Source organism: Carassius carassius, chromosome 13 (assembly GCF_963082965.1).
Source record: "Carassius carassius chromosome 13, fCarCar2.1, whole genome shotgun sequence".
Classification (NCBI taxonomy): Eukaryota; Metazoa; Chordata; class Actinopteri; order Cypriniformes; family Cyprinidae; genus Carassius; species Carassius carassius.
Genome location: NC_081767.1, coordinates 29,626,889 through 29,647,357, shown reverse-complemented (window position 1 = coordinate 29,647,357; position 20,469 = coordinate 29,626,889). Strand labels below are relative to the sequence as shown.

At 35.7% G+C, this 20,469-nt stretch overlaps 2 protein-coding genes across 2 annotated transcripts in view; both read left to right on the top strand.

The window, feature by feature from the left end:
* The first annotated feature begins 12,993 nt into the window (after positions 1-12,993).
* On the top strand, positions 12,994-13,927 carry LOC132156301 (spidroin-2-like). The gene has a single exon (XM_059565246.1). The coding sequence runs from the start codon at positions 13,274-13,276 to the stop codon at positions 13,919-13,921; it is 648 nt and encodes a 215-aa protein (XP_059421229.1). The 5' UTR covers positions 12,994-13,273; the 3' UTR covers positions 13,922-13,927.
* A 488-nt stretch (positions 13,928-14,415) lies between these two features.
* LOC132155775 (mucin-17-like) overlaps positions 14,416-20,469 on the top strand; it is a 29,746-nt gene continuing 23,692 nt past the window's right edge. Inside the window, exon 1 of the mRNA XM_059564468.1 lies at positions 14,416-15,246. Coding sequence (XP_059420451.1) covers positions 14,416-15,246 — 831 coding nt within the window. The remainder of the gene's footprint in view (positions 15,247-20,469) is intronic.

Genomic DNA, 20,469 nt, shown 5'->3' with positions numbered 1-20,469 from the left:
GCGTCCAGCAGTGCAGATGTTAAACCACCACTCCACATGTTGGGAATAGCGTCATTATGCACCTGCCTTTGTTATTCCAAATTATAGATAGGGAACAATCATGAACTTCTAAGCAACGTCTCAGTACTTCACCACCAGAAAATGCTTTGAGATTTTGTTCGAACATCATATGTGCAGTTTGAATTCCCTTAAAATGTACTAAATAGTGCCTTCAATGTTTTAATTGGGCTGCCTCATGAAAAAAACATGTTCAATGAGCAATATTTTTGTAACTGAGAATTTCCCCTTATAGGGGCCATATGATGCGATTAAATTTTTCCTTTCTGTTTGGTGTGTTACAAGCTCTTGGTGCAGGAAGAAGATCTGTAAAGTTGAAAAGAGTAAAGTCTCAAATCCAAAGAGATATTCTTTATAAAAGTTAAGCCTCTGCCACGCCCCCCTAAAACGGCTCATTCTAACACGCCCCTACACGTCACTATGTGGAAATATTTGCGTAATACCGCCAAAATGTTCATGCAAAGAACAATTCGTGAACCTAGGAGAGGAGATAATTCTGACTTTGCTACACCAATCTGGCGCTTCTGAATCAGCTACTGTAAGTGTGTTTTGTTGTTAGTTTAAGTATTTGCTATTGATTTGTTCAAATGCAGATTTTTGCGTGTCTTGTATGTGTGTGTGTGTGTGTGTGTGTGTGTGTGTGTGTGTGTGTGTGTGTGTGTGTGTGAGAGAGAGAGAGAGAGACAGGGTCACACAGTGGAGTCAGCTGTCTTAACCGTCCGTGGCTTGTGTACTGCAAACACATATGAGCTTCATCACTGTGTCTGTCAAATCACTCTGTTACACTTTTGGGCTTGAACTGATGGTAAAACTAAGGACATTATTAACTGTCTTTACATCTATTTTGAAAGATGAAGCTTACGATTATGGAAAGGGGCGTCACATTTCCGACGAGTGCTTGCAGTGCTCGGCCAATCTCAATGCACTGGGTCAGTTGGCCAATCAGAGCAAACTGCGCTTGTCAGAAGGAGGGACTTTGTAGAAAACAGAGCATTTGAGAGAGGCGGGGCATAGAGGGCCTACAATAATGTAAAGTATTTGAAAAAATTATGTGTTTTTTGAACATTAAAATGTCAACATATTCTGTTTCACCACATAATAATACCACAAAATAATGATCTTTAAAAAAACATCTTATGACCCCTTTAGTTCTAAAAATATAGTTTACTGAAACTAAGCTGCAAAACGGATATCAAATGAATACATAAACATAATCACGAAATCCTAGCATTCGGTGCTTTTTGAGTCCCCACATAATATAGTATTTTGTGTAGAAATGGGTGTATACTGTTTCTAAATGCTCATCTTACATAGTTATTGCCCCTTTACCATAGAACACAATAAATATGTACCCAAAATTAATTAATTAATAAAAAATTACTCTATTAAATTAATCATAGTGCAAGCAGGTGTAACTGCTATGTCCCCAAGTAAGCTTGCATAACTTTGGCTACAAATCTGAGTAAAAAATTATTATTTTTTATACAAATTATTATTATTATTATTTTTACATTGCTGTATTTTCTTATTTATAATAAACCTCACCAAAATAAATTTTTGTTTTTTAGATATTTTTATTGATTGAAGTAAAGTCAATGGCAAAAATGAAATATCCCTCCCGTTACTGACATATTGTAACAGTGGATAAATACGTTTACAGCATGTATTGTTACTTATAATTAATTTATTTAGCATTTGTTTGTTACATACCTTCAAGATAGAGTTACATAAATGTTATTATTGTATTGTACCCTGACGCTACAGGGATTGGGATTGTACCAGAGCCAAGACAACATTTGAAGCCAAGAAATGCCCCACAGTCAGGGACCTCGAGGTTAAATGAAAGGTTATGATTGAATGCTTTGTTTCAGTGTTTGTTTCAGAGTTTCAGTGGTGTGTGTGTTTGTGTGTCTGTGTGGGTACTGGTATTCTCTACATTATGGGGTACAAATATCCCCTATAAGTATAGTAAAACCAGTAAAATTTGACCTTGTGGGGACATTGTTTTGGTCCCCATGAGGAAAAAAGCTTATATATCAGACATAATTAAGTGTATTGAAAATCTAAAAATGCAGAAAGTTTTGTGTGAGGGACAGGTTTTGAGGTAGGGTTAGGGTGAGGATAAGGAAATAGAAAATACAGATTAAACAGTAGAAAAACCATAACACCTATGGAATGAACCCATAATGATAGGGATACCAGTGTGTGTGTGAGTCTGTGTGTGTGTCCGAGAGAGAGAAATAAATAATATATATTCTCTAAAACTATAAACTTTTAAAGTACAATGATAAACATATATTGTAGCCTAATAAATGGATAGTATAACAAGCGAGATCTTGTAATAAAAGGTATAAGTAAAACTTTAACATGATAATTGGCCATTTTATCCTATAAATTGTTGTATACAGATTTATAGATATAGATAAGGATTTATATCAGTTTTGGTGATTGTAAATTTTGTTGTTCAGTGGTGTGATGTACATCCTGATATGTTCTGTCCTCACTGTTTCCGCTCTGTCCACCATGTTACCTCTTTGTGTGTGTGTGTGTGTGTGTGTGTGTGTGTGTGTGTGTGTGTGTGTGTGTGTGTGTTTTATGTTAATAAAATAAGTTAAACATACGATAGGCATATCTTTGTGGTTACTGGGAATTAAATGGTAAAATTAAATAATTTCAAATGGGGCCAAAATTCCATTGAAATGTATTTTTATTCTAAAAGAAATAAGTTGCAATTACACTGTGCCTTAAATAAAAATAAAAATAAAAATAAAGATAATGCCTGTTTATGAACACTTTGTTAAAATAAATAAAATGTAAATATTGCAATAACTTAAAAAAATATATATATATGAGATGAACAATATGAGAATGTCCTATAACAGGGTGGACATTTGACCCATGCACGTGCAAAGAATTTCATGAAAAAAATATTAAAGAAGAATATCCTTAGCTGGACCAATGTATTCTGCTTGTAGTGTAACAAGATCTTCTTCAGATAAAATGATTAAATCACAGAGATTGAAATTATTTTTTTTTTTTGTATAGAAAGTCACCAGACTGAAATCGCACAAAATATTAAGAATGACCTATTTTAAACATCATCAAAGCCTATTCAGTGTTTTGCAGCAGTACCGTTGTCAGTAACAGATATCATTTCGCTAATTTGCAGTACAAGTATCATTTTAAAGGATTCCAATGTTAAGTAAGTTTATTATTATTATTATAATATAAAGTTTATAAGTGTTTAAACTTATAACAGTTTTGTGACACATTTCATCTGATCACTATGTTTACAACTCACTTGACTGTCATTTTAATTGTACTTCAGGCAACAAAAAAAATAAAAAAATAAACAGAAAATATAAAAGAAAAAGAAAAGATGTAATGCAATCCCAATAACTTGGTAACAAACCCAATAACAACAAAATGGATCATTCAAATGTCAAGCACAAAATGCAACAGATAGTCTCCGAATGTTTGCTTTCAGCTTGAAGACATGCTGGGGTCTGTATTGACCTTTTATAGAATGATATGCCTGAGGTCTGGAGAGAGTGTCACTCATTAAAACAACATTGAGAGTCGAGAGCAAGACTTCTGAGGTAGGTTTTATGCCCATCTTGTTTTACACTTCGTCAATTATACAGTGCTTAGTGTCTAGACCTTGCTATTGCATTACTCCATCAAGGACGGTGTGTGGCAGGAGGATGCTGCTTGGGTAAGAACCTCACCTCGAAATTCATCAACAAATCACGTCAGTTGAGCCTTCACAGTTTAAATATCCTCTCGCTCAGTGATTTGTGATTCATCCTGTTCATTTCTTTAAATAGAATATGTAGATGGTGCATGTATGAATAAACAAAAACATTTGAGTCCATTCTGATAATCTATTTTATGTGCCTTTAAATGTTTTATTTCAGTAAATATGTGAGACATGATGTCGTCCCACAGCCATAGCATCATTACTACTATTACTCTACTTAGATTAAGGGATATGAATGAAAACTTAATCCTAAATAGTAAACTTTGGCATGTACCCCGTCCAGCCATACCCCAAAATGCCATGCAAAATATGGATGGATGGATCGATAGATAGAAATATACCACATTACAATTGAAATTAGGTTTAAATATGATCTATCTATCGATCCATCCATCCATCTAACATTTGGAGTTGCAGTTTATAGTGACTCTTGTAACATAAGCTGAACTGGTAATGGTTAAAAGCCATCTACGGTATCCTCAAAGCCATCATATATCGGACAGGATCTTTTAAGTACATAATCTCCTGCTGATTCTTGTCTACGCTTCCTCCATATCTATTATCCGCAGCTGCCTATTTCTCTCTCTCCTCCTCTCTCACTACACATCACTGCTGATTTCCTGGCTGCTTCTGATTGGTCCGTACGAGCAGGAGGAGATTAGGGCAGTCCCTAGTAAGCTGGAAGGGTGTCCAAAGAGTGCGAGGGGAGAGAGAGTGATGCTGTCTCTTTAAGAGTATTTTTAGGCTGATGGTTGATGATGGTCAGTGGTGGGGAAAATCAGAGTTAGTGGCGGCAGTGCAGTGGCAGCCTGTGAACATGGATGACAAGGAGAGACGTTGATGTACTGTGGATCTAACAGCTTTTTAAGGGAATTCACACAGCCTAATGCCATTAAGCACACTGGACTTAGGTTATTTGCATGTGTTCAACCTTAATTTGTTGGGACTAGAATTAGGTAAGTGGTTACAATTATGTATTTCTAATATTATTTTTATTTTAAATAAAATATATTTTATTTTATTTACTTATTTTGCTAGAATGAAATTCGGACAGGTTATTGGCTCCAAGATTATCTATTCAAAAATGTAACCATACACTTTCATACATGCAAGCTTTACATCACGCTTGGCTTGCAGATATGAAATGATGTTATGGATGGGATTATTTTGACCAGTGTGAACTAGCTGTCGAGCTATTTTTTTTTTTTTTTCTGGCTGGACAATCCGGTCCATCTTGTTTCTCTCCAGGGCAGATATTTAAATTTAATGAAACTGGCAAACAGTGTGTGATCAAGTTACAGTATTGATTACAGCCTGACCCTGCTGTACTCCACATGCAGAGAAGTCTGTGTGCATGTTTGCCTTTGTGTGTGTCTGTATAAGTAGACTGTAACATCCAATTAATAACATAAGCATGTGCGCTTCGAATATACTCATATTACCTGAATGAATACTGCTGAGTCAAAGCAAGAATATTCAAGGCCTAATGTGATGAGTGCATGTGTGAATGTGTATTTGTCCATGTCGGCTTCTGTTTATCTGAACTTGTCCATCTGTTCATGTCCTCATGTTTTGGTATGTGTATATTTTTAGCTGTGTTAACACATGCTTGCATCCTTTTCTATATCTACGTTTGTTTATGTGTGGAAAGCTGAGACACCTAAAGAGACAGAAAAAATAGAAAGTTTGTTTCAGGAAAAATGTCAAAAGTTTTTTTCAGATTTTGCTTAACTGATTAAGTTGACTGCATATGTGTGCATATGTGTACATACTCTGGTATTCAAAAGTTTGTAGTCAGAAGTTTTTTTTTCTCCTTTTCTTTTTTATTTTATGTTTCATTTCAGAAAGGATGCATTGAACTGATCAAAAGTGACCGTAAAGATATTTAGGGTGTTACAAATGATTTCTGTTTAAAGTAAATGCTATTCTTTTGAACTTTCTATTCAGTTTTCTCAAAAATATTAAGCAGCACAACTGTTTTAAACACAGATAATAACAATAAGAAATGTTTCTTGAACACCATATCAGCATATTAGAATGATTTCTGACGAATCGTGTCACAATGAAATCTGGAGTAATGATGCTCGAAATTCAGCTTTGCATCACAAGAATAAACTAAAAAAATATATAAAATAGAAAACAGTTATTTAAAATGTTAATAATATTTCACAATATTACTGGTTTTGCTGTATTTCGATTAAATAAATGAAAACTTACATTAAATAATCTTCCTGAATCCAAACATTTTAACATTTTAACGAAATGTGAAGTTTCTTGGAATTCAGTATAAATAACAAGATATGGATATTGTCTTTATTCAGTACCATGGTATTATCACGTGGTGTCTTTAGAGTTTCAGGTGAGAACTCAACAATGCTTATAGACAGCTGCAATCAAAAGTAGATTTCAATATAAATGCAAATGATACTCATTCACATTCTTTTTTCTCACTTCTCTTTACTCTTGATGTGTTAACAATTATCTCATTTATGTACATTTTTATTTCTTCTTGAAAAAAATTAGATGTTTTAGAAATGTGTGCATTTTGAAAAATAAATGAGAAAATATTCAGTCCACTGAGCTTTGAAAGAGCGATATCTGAGCAATCAAGTCTTTCTCTGGGTGAGAATGGTGCTGTAATCATGTCTAGAGAAATATTCAATCCAATCTGGCCATGTGTACAGACACACAGCCACCCACCCACCCATCCACCCACACACTGACAAATGGTGGGAGAGGAAAAATGATTCCAGCTTCCTAGTGTTTACACTTCCCCACGCATGACGCAACACATAATCAGCACCACACATGCATATATGTGGCCCTCCCCCAACACATGACGCGCAGGCCGAGTGGGAGAGTGAAGCCATGCACGACTCACTCACGTCCTCACCGTACACACACTCACTCACAGGAACAGGCTCTGGAGAAACGTGACTCTCTATCTGGATAGCTTAGTCTCTGTGTGTTTTAATGGCAGAATTCTGCAAATTTCTTCTTTATATTAACATTACAGCCAACTTTATTTGGCAGCACATATGTTCCAGATGATTTCTGCCGTTCACCACATACCTCATTCAAAACAATTGTAGAACATTTTCCAACATGTTGTTATAATTTATAAAAATACATTATTTCAACACAAACCACTAACCTTATGCTAATATAGGAATTTATATTGGATTAAAGATCTATCTATCTATCTATCTATCTATCTATCTATCTATCTATCTATCTATCTATCTATCTATCTATCTATCTATCTATCTATCTATCTGTCTATCTATCTATCTATCTATCTATCTATCTATCTATCTATCTATCTATCTATCTATCTATCTATCTATCTATCTATCTATCTATCTATCTATCTATCTTCTGTCCATATAAATATCATTATATCTATTGTTTTATCTGTTGTGTTGTTGTATTTATGGTTCTATTGTTATAAATATTGTTCTATTGCTATGTCTACCATTCTGTCATATTTATCACTCTATCGTCATATCTATTTATCATTCTATCGCTCTATCATTCGATCATCTGTCATTCTATCTGTTGTTTTGTCTATCATTATATTTCCTTATTGTTCTAAATGTTGTTTAATCATTATTTAGTTCTATTATTCTCGTTCTAGCTCTCTACTGTTCATACTTCAAAGACTATTGAAAAAGCCTTAATATAATAATAATAAAATAAAATGAAATTTAAATAAATGTTATTCTACTTTCATATTTACATTTGAATGTCAAATCTGCATCCTGTTTTCTATGGCAATTCAAGTTCAAACCAAATTCATTACAGTTTTTCTCAGTCGCTTTGGTACATTTCTCGAATTATCCTTGAGATTTGCAAAACAGTAAGTGCATTTCTCAAAACAACTCGTACAAATAGCAAAACAACATGGATTACCTGCAAAAGCCAGTCTCTTGCTCAAAAACCTTAGTTCATCTCTCAAAAATAAATATCTGTGTCAATGAACATGTCAGTGCCATCAGAATGACAAGTCCTTGTGTCATAGTTTACGGGATAAGACAGTCAAATTGCTTAGTCATGTTGTCAATATAACAGTGTACTCTGGAGGGATGTTCTGATGTCAACTACTGTATTGAACAGTATGCCATATGCTTATGTATGCCATATATCCATTTCAAAAGTACACATTTACACATTACTGTATGTGGGATATTGATTGAAAGAGACTGGATACAATTCCCATTTACACTTTTACTAGTGGTCTGACCAAAAAAATAACAATAAAAAAAACCTTTACAATGTCATTGTGATATATAGAAAAGGAAAAAGAAATATGGGCACAAAGATGAAAATAAGTCAATTTTCAGAATTTGTAACTCTTGTGTTGTCCTCTGTCTATACAGAATAAGCTTTCCAACTGAAGATTCATGAGATGAACCTTTGAGCTATTTCAGAGAAATGGTTTATCATTGGTTTATCATCTACATTATCTTCATTAGTAAAGATTCACTGGCACAATTCATGCCAAATTTACAAAAAATCTAATAATAATGTGTAAAAATAAAAAGTGTGCTTGGCAGTTAATGACAACTAGATTAACCATTTTGCATTGAATGACTTATACAATGAACTAAAGACTAGATGTTTTGAGGGGTAAGACTATTTGCACAGGAAACTGTATAATACATTTTCAGCAACATGACATTAGCAACTGATAATGTAGGAAACTGCAGATAAATGTACATAATCAATTGCATGAATGTACAAAAGCAATTGCAATTTGTTCAAAAGAATGTGAAACTGGTTTTGATGTTTATAAATGACTAGATGAGGTTGTACAAGTAATTTTGAGAATTTCATTTCTGATTTGAGAAATGCACCAAAGTGACTGAGAAAAACTGTAATTTGCATTGGAAGGAGTAAATGGCAGTTATGGTTTTGGCCTTAATTCCCAGAGAGTTGCAATCTCTGGTGTAGCATGGCAGATTGTTTAGACTGCTCTTGTTAAGCGCATTGCAGGGTGACAGGCTTGGTCTACTGTCTTGAATCAAATATCTCTTGTAGAAAACTTGCCTGGGCTGTAAGCCAGGTGCTCCTGATTAATGTGACCTCTTTTTTAATATGGTGTTCAGTCTGACTTTTGAGTGAACAAGGTTCCACTTGCAACGAGACATTTTAGAGAAAAGAGGAAATATAGAGAGAGAATATGGAGTCAATAAAATAATTTGATTTGAATAGGTACAACTCCTTGAATAGGTACAACCCAGTTCAACGGTAGACACTCAATGCAGAACACAAGATCCAGGTGGCATGGTTGGATCCACATCTAGGGGGTGGAGACAGGTAGGTTTAGGTGTATGTAAGGTGGGAGGAGTTGGATTTGGATCCAACCACACCCCCTGGATATTGTGTTCTGCGGTGAGAACCATCTCTAGTTCAAAGCCCGAACAAAGACAAAAGATGAGCACTTACTGTATAAGGAACATCTGTCCCTTTCAGTGTGGATGTGATAGGTGGCCACTCATGCTCTGCAAACATTGATTTAAGTAAAAGCAGTTAACAGGCCTTTTTAAATGTAATGCTTTAAAAAACTGCTCAAATGTGGATATCATGGGAAAGAATCACCGTTCAGTAAAGAAGAGATTATAAGTCCTGTATTTTTGACTGTACTAAAGCATAAACACAATAATACTTTCACAGGTATTTAGGAAACATGCTAAGTTCACATACTTGTTTCTCAGAAAAACAATGCTACAGCCAAATATTCTACTTTGATGTTCATGGGTGTCGGAATGTCTGTTGTGTTTTGGTTCATGTGATTTCACCCACTGCTAGTTTAACCAAGAGTACATTGAAATCCCTGGTTTTCCAGTTGGAGGAAATCAGTGTATAGAAGCCATCAAAGGAGGCAATGAACTGGGTCAGAGATAGCAGATTCTACCTGACCTAAAAAACCTCGGCATCCATCTAAATCTCTATGACCACATTTTAAAACATGGATAATTAAACTTGCAGTGTAAGGTTTATTGCCTTCCATTGTCACCTGCGCTTGTTCCTTTTGCTTGTCCTCAATCTGGCAACCCACATGAACTTTGAGTCTGAGTAGGAGGGGGTGGGAGAAACAATATTCTGAATTTGGACTACAGTCCCCATTTCAACCGCTAGCAGTTGTACTTACTGCGCATTTAACAATTTATTATATGTTTATGGTTCTTTGCTTCCTTTGTGATTTGAAAGCTTTTTGTTTTAATAGGCTGGCAGGTAGTTCAGAAAGACTGTATCAGATTGGTGATTCAATGGCGACACACACACACACGTTTGTTTTTGTGAAAAGTGGGGACATCCCTTAGGCATAATGGTTTTTATACTGTACAAACTGTATATTCTATCGGCCTACACCAACCATACACCTAAACCTAACCCTCACAGTAAACGTTGTGCATTTTTACTTTCTCAAAAAAAAAACTCATTCTGTATGGTTTATAAGCGTTTTGAAAAATGGGGACATGGGTTATGTCCTCATAAGTCACCCTCTCCTTGTAATACCTGTGTCATACCCATGTCATTATACAAAGTTGTGTCCTGATATGTCACAAAAACACTACCTAGAGACGGTAGGAAAGTGGAGCTCTTATATTGGCCAGCTATTGCAATATTTGAAGTCTGATGACTGTTGAGTGCTTCATTCTGGAAGAAAACAGGGGCAGCAAGACTCAGGTAATGGTGCTAGCATGGCGGCACTGATGGTCTTTTATGGATTCACCATTAGCAGTAGAGTGGAGCACATTACATTCTCTCAGGACCATATCTGATCCTGCCAAGCAAAAAAACCTATAATGCATACAGAGAAAAACCATGCTTCTCTCGCAGCCTGAGAATTGAATGATGCTGCATGTGAGTGAGTATGCACATACAAATGACAGGCAGGCATAGAGAGAACGTGGAAGAGACAAGTGAGAGAGGGAATTGTTATACCTCATCAATGTTTACTGTGAATTTGAAGGTGAACTGGTTTAAGCCATTGCCACAGACACAGTGTTTTTTACTGACTGCAGTTGACTTTCTAAATTAATAAACATAAACCATATTGTAATTTATAGCAGCTTGCATCCAGTGCACACATTTCTTATAAGCGAAGCAATAATAATAATAACTTATTTATTTATTTATTTTAACCCTATGTTGCACAACATTTCCTCAGGGAGAAACATTTATTTTAATTAAAGCACTTGCAAGAAATGCAATTTTCTAAGGTGTTATTGAAATTTGTTAGCGATTAAACTTAATTTTAAACCCAAAATCATATAAATTGTTTCTTTGTTATGATGAATTGGTTGCTTGTTAATACTATAATACTTATAATGGCCTATGGCGTTTTTGTTTATTTACTTATTTTTTTTTTTTTTGCCTCGAACGATATCAAACCCCTAACAGATGACAGTTAGTAGATACTATCGGACAGTTTTTTCAATGACGAATGGTTATGTGGCTTTAAATTCAATTTTCGCGAGGTGATGTACGCTGATCATCTGTCATGTGCGGCGCATGCGCAGAGGGGGCGATTGTGAAAGTGGGTATGCATGCCCTCAGATCGCCGTAACCTCAATCCTAGACGCCGTGCAGCCGATCACCAAACAGCACTAGAGAGACAGAAATGGGAGAATAAACAGGGATGCTCGCACGCTGTAAGGTAGGATGTTGTTTGTACCACTTTAGCCGGCCGTTATGATGAAAATAATCATGTTTTTCCATGTGATCCCAGTTGGAGTTTTGAAGAAGGATGGTTATAGTGTGTTGTAGTATACTGGATACTTCTAGTCTGGAAATGCTTTTGGAAGGATGCGGTTTTAGTGATGAGGCTGGGAAATCCTCCGAAAGGGTTTGATCAAGGGCGAATGCATCATAAACGGGACAGTGAGGAAGCCTCAATTTCTCACCGTTTGATCTTTTATTTCCCTTTTTAATGCCTGTTATGTGGCGAGATCAATGTGATTACTGCATATCGATTGATCATCTACCATGTACAACCTCATATCAAATAACCAACCTATAATATGGCTGTGCTTTGGGGTAAATTTGAGTAAAAACATATCCTTATATTTTGTTACTAAGACTGACAATCCTAACGAAACATTAAATGTTCTTTAACATAATGTTTTAAACCCATTTCTGTTTAACACATGCAGCAGAGGTTTTACAACCCGGATATGCCGACGGAGGATATCTGTATACGGGCTATAGATGTTGCTTTTGAAGCAGCACAAACAGAAAAAAATAACCTTAACAAACAGTCAACATTTGTTTGTAGTTTTTTAGAAGAACACAGCGTGAAAATTTAACATTGATTTCAGGTTAATGATCGCCATATCATTTTGATGGCACGCGGTATACTGTAAAACATTTGCGAATAAATACACACAGAGTAGCCTACCCACTGACCCTTTAAAGTTCCTCATCATAAATGTGTCCGTATAAAATTACGCGATGCGTGAGCTGAGTGTGGAGCGCTGTCCAGGGTGCTGAAGGGAAATGTCCAAACGCTCAGTCAATTACATGGCGAATGCAGTCATATTCTTTCTAGACATATAATCTGTGTTTCACATGTTGATAAACAATATGTGTAGTAAAATTGTTTTTGCCAAATTGTCACTATGTCTCTGTAACGGCTGAATCGAACTCACAATTTGGATTGTAGTATACTTTTTATTATCTTTTTAGGTGATAATTATTTTCATAGTATGATCTATGACAGATATGTTGTCAATATTTTATGTATTCCAGCGCAATGTCATTCGGAAGGTAATATAAGATCATGCAAAAGAAATAATATTGAATTAAAACAATTTTAGATTATGTAAAAGGGGAATGCATGATTATAAGGGCAGTAAGGTAGACTCTATCCCTCACTGTTAGCTCTTTTATTTACCATATGTCTGGATGTTTTGTGTCATTGTGATTACTGCGTGACAATGCAAGATTGATCATACAGTCTACAACCTCTACATGTCAGTGACAGATTATGAAGTTGATAACTATTTGTTTAAAATGTTTTTGTTTTATGTACCGCTCTTGCATAAATTAAGTTTTTACCTGCTTTGAAAAAGACGACTTGGCTAAAAGCAATACTTCCAGTCAAAGTACTATTCTCATTTATCTTATTGTGCCTTATGCAGTATATTAAGCATTTCTGAGATATTTCAATTGTATTTCATCCTTTTGTTTATGGGGTCTAGAACTACTTATATTTTAATATTATCATGTATATGGTATTACTTGATGTTTAATGCATTATATGCAAGCATTAAAAACACAAGTAATATGTGAATTCTCTCTTTTCATTTTCCATTTTCTATTTCCTAAGGGACACTGGAGGTAGATGTGAGGGACAGCTGAAACTGGTGAGAGAATCCCTCTACTGGGCTCCCCCCATCCCAGCCCTCTCCTACACCAGTCTTCAGAGCCCCATTCCCAACAGCCAACATGTTCTCCTCAAACTTTTTGAGTGGGGGGAATCCTCTTAGTGCAATGTCCTCTGCCGTAAACAAGTTCAGTCGTTTTGGGGATGATGAGGAAAAGCAACAACAGCAGCCTCCAGGACCCTCAAAGCAGAAGGATCCTCAACAGCAGGGGAATGGCCAACCAGCCTCACAGGGACCTCAGAAGCAAAGTGGACAGCAGACACAGGGTGTGGGAAGGGGAGGCCAAGGAGCTGGACGGGATGGATCTCAACCACAAGGAGCTGGTCGGGGAAGTCCTGTACAGCAAGGAGCTGGGAGAAGAGATCTTTCACATCAGGGAGTGGGCAGGGGAGGATTGCAACAAGGAGCAAGTGGCGGTGGATCTCCTAAGCAGGGTGTTGGGAAGGGTGAACCTCAGCAACAAGGCCCAAGTGGACCAGGGTCTCATACAGGAGGTGCAGTTGGTTCAGGGCCTCTTTCAGCAGAGCCTCAGGTGAAAGGTGGAGCTGGTGCTGGGGTGAAATCCCTCTGTCCAGTCTGTAAAAATACAGAACTCAATCTTAAATTCAAGGATTCGCCCAACTATAACACCTGCACACAATGTAAATCAGTGGTCTGCAACATGTGTGGGTTCAGTCCTCCAGATGCAACCGTGAGTAAAAATTCCTAACTCTAATTAGTGTGACACATAAAGCAGATTTAAATGTATTTATTTTTTTATTTTTTGTTTTTTATTAAAAGGGAAAAGAAACAATATTTTTTATCTATACCAGTTGCTGAATAGACCTCTCTAGATATAAAAGTCACTTTTTACTATCATGTGAAGATCCCCCATTATGTATTTCAATCCAGAAGTCCACTGTCTCTGAAGCATGTTGTATTGGACTGTGATGATTTTAACTCCCTGAAGAAGATTTTTTTCCCCCCAAAAGCTCATATTTTTCAGTTATTTAACACCTTTCATTAAAATAATACACAGAGTTTTTCATCGATGCAACCATGAATAACTAATGCTATTTCCTCAGAAGACATTTTTTTTACTGTATAAATTGTTAAAAGTTAAAAAGTTTAAACTTGTAAAAAGTTAAAAACTAGCAATTGTATAACATAAATGTATATTCTCCATGTACGCAGGTTAAGGAGTGGCTCTGCTTGAATTGCCAGATGCAGAGAGCTCTGGGAGGGGCAGAGAACAGCAGACCTCCTACACTAAATGCTCAGCCACAGCCCAAGGACTCTGTACCATCACAGAACCCTGCAAAGAAAGACACTCTTCATAGTAAGCAGATGCCACCATCTGCTAGCCAGCCAACCAAACCAACAGAGGGTCAGAAACTGTCAAGCCAGTCCCGCACAAGTGCAATTCATCCGTCGCAGCAAATGTCACAACAGAAACCACTTCCACAGCAGACAACAAAAGGTGCTCCTCCTGCCAAAACTGAGATACCATCAAAGACAGAGCCCTCTAAAAAAGAAGAGTCTGGTTTCTTTGGTTTCGGTGGTGCTCGATCCCGCTCTCCTTCTCCACAGCCTGGTGCCTCTTCTGTTTCTGGAAAGGTTCTAGGCTTTGGTTCTTCATTCCTAAGCTCAGCATCCAATTTGATTTCAGCTGTCCAGGATGAGCCCTCCACAACCCCACCAACCAAGGGTTCCACTGTCTCCCAAACCTCTGCCAAGAACACCACACCCCCTTCCTCAAGAAAAGGCTCAGAGGCCTCTAAGGGCTCCCCCAATGTTCCTATATCACAGACACAGGAGGGAAAAATTCAACAGCAACAAAATAAACCCCAATTAACTCAAAAAACAACGACAACAAAGGAATCCTCACCTGCTCAGGCAACTAAATTAGATCAAAGCCCGAAACCTCCTCCCAAAGCCTGTCCACTTTGCAAGGCAAACCTGAGAAGAGATCCTCCCAACTGTAGTACCTGCACTGAATGCAAGGCCACTGTGTGTAATCAGTGTGGATTTAATCCTGTGCCTCATCAAACAGAGGTAAGAAACATTTAATTGCAGTAAGTTCACATTATGGTTTGTGCAATGAACTGCTGGCAGAAAATGTCAAGAGCAATGTCAGAGGACATGTTCTCAGTGATTCTGTTGTAAAAGATGGATGTATTTTGTAGTCTCTTTGCTTTGTGTGGAGGCAGTCTTGTGGAAGGCAAACTGAAAATGGCTGTGAGAGAGAAAAAAAAGTGCCTTGTTTCTCAATTACCTCAGACTACTCCCTGCCTAAACTTACAAAATAAAGTGCTATTTTTTTAAGACAGAAAAAGAAAACATCATTGTACAATTTCTTCCCTTTTTAGTAATGCATTAGAGTGATTAACATACTGTATCCATTAGGGCTTTGGTGATAAATATATAGTATGAATGAATAGACATTCTGTGTTTAGTGACCTGTGTTATGAAGTTTAATGATTGATCTGGGTGAAACATTGCAGTTAGTGTTCTTATAGCTCAATTGGTATCAAGCGCAAGGTTGGGGGTTCGATTCCCCGGGAACACACACTGTAAAAAATGTACTGTAGAATTTACAGGATTTTACTGGCAAAAAAGTTGCCAATAAAATCCTGTAAAAATGATGTTAATTGCTGTAAAATGGATTACAGGAAATTACTGCAAAGCAAATTACAGTTAATTGCTGTGTGTGGAATACAGTAGTTTGTAGTATTTTTTACAGTAACATTGAATTTAACTTGTAGTTTATTTTACAGCAATATTTTGTAATTTCACTAAAGTACAGTATTTACCTGGCAAAAAAGTTGCCAATAAAGTCCTGTAAATATATTTTACAGCATTTATTTGTGATTTCATTAAATTACAGTATTTAACTGGCAACTAAAGTTGCCAATAAAATCCTGTAAATACCCCTAAATACAATATGATGTTGTAATAATTTAACAATGAAACTGCTTTAAAGAATAATTTTAACAGTAAACTATAAAATACTGATATAAATGCATTATCATGAGCTCTATCTTAATACATTTACAAATGAATAAAAATGAATAAAGTCAATGATGTTGCAAATAAGTATTTATTAAAACTGGCAGAAAGACATTGCAAGGCTTTTACTGGTAAAATAAAAATGTCAGTCTTTCAACAGTTAAAATCTTATCATGAAAATAACATAGCATCACAAATAACTAAAAATACATGTTAAAAAAAATAAGCCATATTCAGAGTAGAAGATTAACTTTCTATAAAAATGAAGGTCAATCAACAGAATTTGTATAATTTTTGTAAAAAAAAAAAAAAAAAAAATGCTGGAATCAACATTAAATCACAAATTCTGTTGTTTGAGCTTATGTTCTATTAAATTAAGAATATTCCTGCAAAAGACACTTTAATAAATACATACTGAAAGTCCATCAACTTTCTGAGATGAGCACACATGAGGGTTTTTCCTCTTCTCTGAGACTTTTCCACTTGTTTCGCCTCTATGTGTCCGTCTTGTATGCAGTGAGTGTTGTGATTCCAAGAAAACATCTGCACATAAAAACAAGCAAAAGCATCAGGATAAAGTTAAGAACTGAATGAAACTAACGCAATAAAATAAATGTCAAAATGCCACTTATGCAATACAATCAGCATTTACCAGTACTTAAAAGGTTACTCCACCCCAAAATGAAAATCTTGGCATTAATCACTTACCTCAATGTCGTTCCAAACCCGTAAAAGCTTCATTCATCTTCGGAACACAATTTAAGATATTTTGGATGCAACTGGGAGGATTGTGACTGTCCCACTGACTGCCAAGTAAATACCACTGTCAAGGCCCAGAACAGTATGAAAGACATCATCAGAATAGTCCATCAGTGGTTCAACTGTAACGTTATGAAGCAACGACAATGCTTTTTGTTTGAAAAGAAAACAAAAATAACGATTTATAACGATTAACAATTTGCCTCCTCTACGCATCAGTGTAGCACCATTTTGGAGAATATCTGTTGGACACAAACTGCAACTGCTGTTCTGTGTCAGCTGGGTCACATGGACAGGCTTTCTATGTTTATTTACGCTTTGATTTGAACAAAAACAAAAATAACGTCTTTGTTGAATAAAGTTGTTCTTTTTGTTTTCTTTGCATACAAAAAGTATTCTTGTAGCTTCGTAAAATTACAGTTGAACCACTGATGGCAGATGGACTATTCTGACGATGCTTTTCATACTTTTCTGGGCTTAGACATTGTTAATTGTTTGGCTGTCAGTGGGACAGACGCAAGCCTCCCGGTTCTCATTCAAAATATCTTAAATTGTGTTCTGAAGACGAACAAAGCTTTTACAGGTTTGAAATGACATTAATCACTGTTAATCACGTTAACAGTGATTAATGACTAAATTATCATTATGGAGTGGAGTAACCCTTTAAACTAAATAAGTAACCTTTTTCCCAAATGAAATTACTTAAGTAAAACTTGTTACCTTTGAAAAAATTCAAGTGTGCAAAAGATGCCTGCTCCTGGGATGCCAGACTGAAGTTGTAATAAGACTCCAAATCCAGCTACAAAGTTGAGGTATGAATTCACAACCATCTGACCCTCAAATAGTCAAAAACCACTGGGTGGACCTGAAATTAAGAAATATAAGCAATAATGTAACCTACAATGCAGTATTTCAATATAAAATGTAATCTAAATTACAAGTTTATCAAATTATTTAAAGAATGAATACATTACCTAATAAAATCAGCTTCAGAGTCTTGAAGCATCAAACATTTCTCCACATCAGCTGCTATTCTTTGCACCTACAAGACATAAAGAAAATAATCTTGTGATTTCTTTAAAGCATTTACATAAATGAGACCAAAATTAACACCGAAAATGGCATATATTATAGAATAAACAAACTATTATAAATTATATAAATTATAATTATACATTTTAATATTACATTGTAGAACTGTACCACCAATCACATTAAATAATTTACAGTGCAAAATTACAACTGTGTAATGACATTGATGTTTTACATTCATTTTTGAAAATTCAATTAATAAATGGTGGAAAAATGCAATGATACTTTTTAAACGTGAAACTAAACCGCCATTAGGTGGCAGCGAATAACTTAATGAGTGAATCAACTGAGTCATTCATTGAACCGATCCGTTCAAAAAGCTGAATCATTCAGCAAAAACACCGCTTAGTTTTTGTTTGAGGATGAGCAAAATAGTTTTGATTGGATCGTTGTTTGGAACTATTTTCGTTGGTGAAATAGAACAACAGTTAATATTGTGTCTAAAAAAGTAAGTAACTTGTTAACTAATTGTTTATTGAACTATGTATTTGCAATCGTGATACTCACACAAACAGCTCACTTGTGATGCTACTTATATCATATGGTATAAATAAACTCAACAGTTGAACATTTACCTCATGTATATTCCGTGAGTTTATGTGTGCGGTTAAGCTTGTTTTGAAGTTGAATGAAACAGAATCAGATCGCGTTTCGATGCTTCCTCAGTCTTTTTTTTTTTTTTTTTTTAATCAGGCTAACTTGTCCAGTCGGGCATATAAAGATGTCTTTCACTTATTATAGTAAGGCGTCACGTCAATATGGGACAGTTGAACACATATAAACAAATGAACACATATAAACAAATGAAATTTCACATATTTTGCTGTTTGTCAGTTATTTCGACAGATAACGTTAGTATAGTTACTATGACAATTGTTCGCATTGGGCTTTATGATAAAAGTTAGGTAAACAGTACTTTAAATGCTCTCAATAAGAAAATGTAACTTCCAAAAATCGAAAATTTGGCGTAACTATGCTGTGATAGCAATTCCCAGTACTGCACATAAGTTACCAAGGCCACTTCTCTAAATGTCAGGATAGGAGGCTATTGTGACATGATATCGCTTATACATTATAAGTATATACTCAAATAAATATAAAAAGGATATATTCCTCAAGTATAATTAAGTGAACTTACCAGGAATTATGAATAAAGCCTCTAATCTTCAATCGTTATCACGCTGCTCCAGTCGGCTGGGTTTCTGATTTGAATGATGCGCGCGCAATCCCATAATGCCACACTACAGTCAATTAGTGTAAAAAGCAGGAACTACAGTGACAATACCTGCTTCTTGTAAATGAATTACAGTTGACGTGGAAATATACTGTTAACAACTGTAAAACATTATTTTACCCATAATCCATTGCGAATTACAGCTGCATCTTGTAAAATGTTTATACAGTAAAATTATGTAAAAATTTGCTGTAGAAACTACAGCAATTTTTTACAGCATGATAGGTAAAAATTGATAGCCTGAATGCACTGTAAGTAGCTTTGGATAAAAGCATCTGCTAAATGCCTATATTTAATTTTAATTAAATTTAATTTTAATTTAGTGGCTTGACTATTTTACCTACAAGCTTTCCACGCAGTCTGTTGCCTTTAGCCACTTTCCAGACCCAGCAAAGCCATCAAGAGAGGTTCATTCATGATCTTGTGGGCTTTAGTGTTTTCTGTGTTGATGCAAGGGAATTTTTGATTTTCTTTCATAACAGAAGTTGTAAGATCTACTGTTTCATCGTAACCAATTGGTTGGTCTTTGTTTTCATGCTTTAGTGTCATTTGTGTATTTTATTTTGAAGTCCTAGTGAATTCATGTCTTTTTAGACTTCTCACCACTGTTGCTGGTTTCCCTTATCACATGACTTTATTTTGTCTGCAAGTTAGTTATCAATTATAGATGGTCCTTTTTTCATTGTCTTTCACTGTTTTGTCAAGTCAAGTTTCTATTTTGAATACCATTTTCTCTTGAGGCCATACACATACTAATTTTTACAAAAATCATACTTGTCTATTTTTAGCATGAATAATGTTTGTGTTTTCAACCAAATATTTTCTAAAACACAAACCAACTTTTGTATTTTGGCCATGAGGTGTTATATTTAGGGACCAGTATAGTTGAGGCAAGCAATGTGTCATGTGCTTATTCTTAGCAGTGAAGCTGCTGTAATAATCTATGTCCCCTAGAGAGCCCTTACCACCTCTGTTGTCATCATCTGGAAGCCATGAGCATACCAGTTTGCCCCCTAAATGGCCATTTCATCTTTTAAGATGTATTGAGCACAAAAGACACTTGACTCTGTAATGAACAATTCAGAGTTTACATGCAGCCTGGCATGGAGACTCCAAGGCTATTGGGTCACATGGGCTGGCTGTGTGACGAAAACTAGGCAGACAGAGGATCAGTGGGTAGTCCT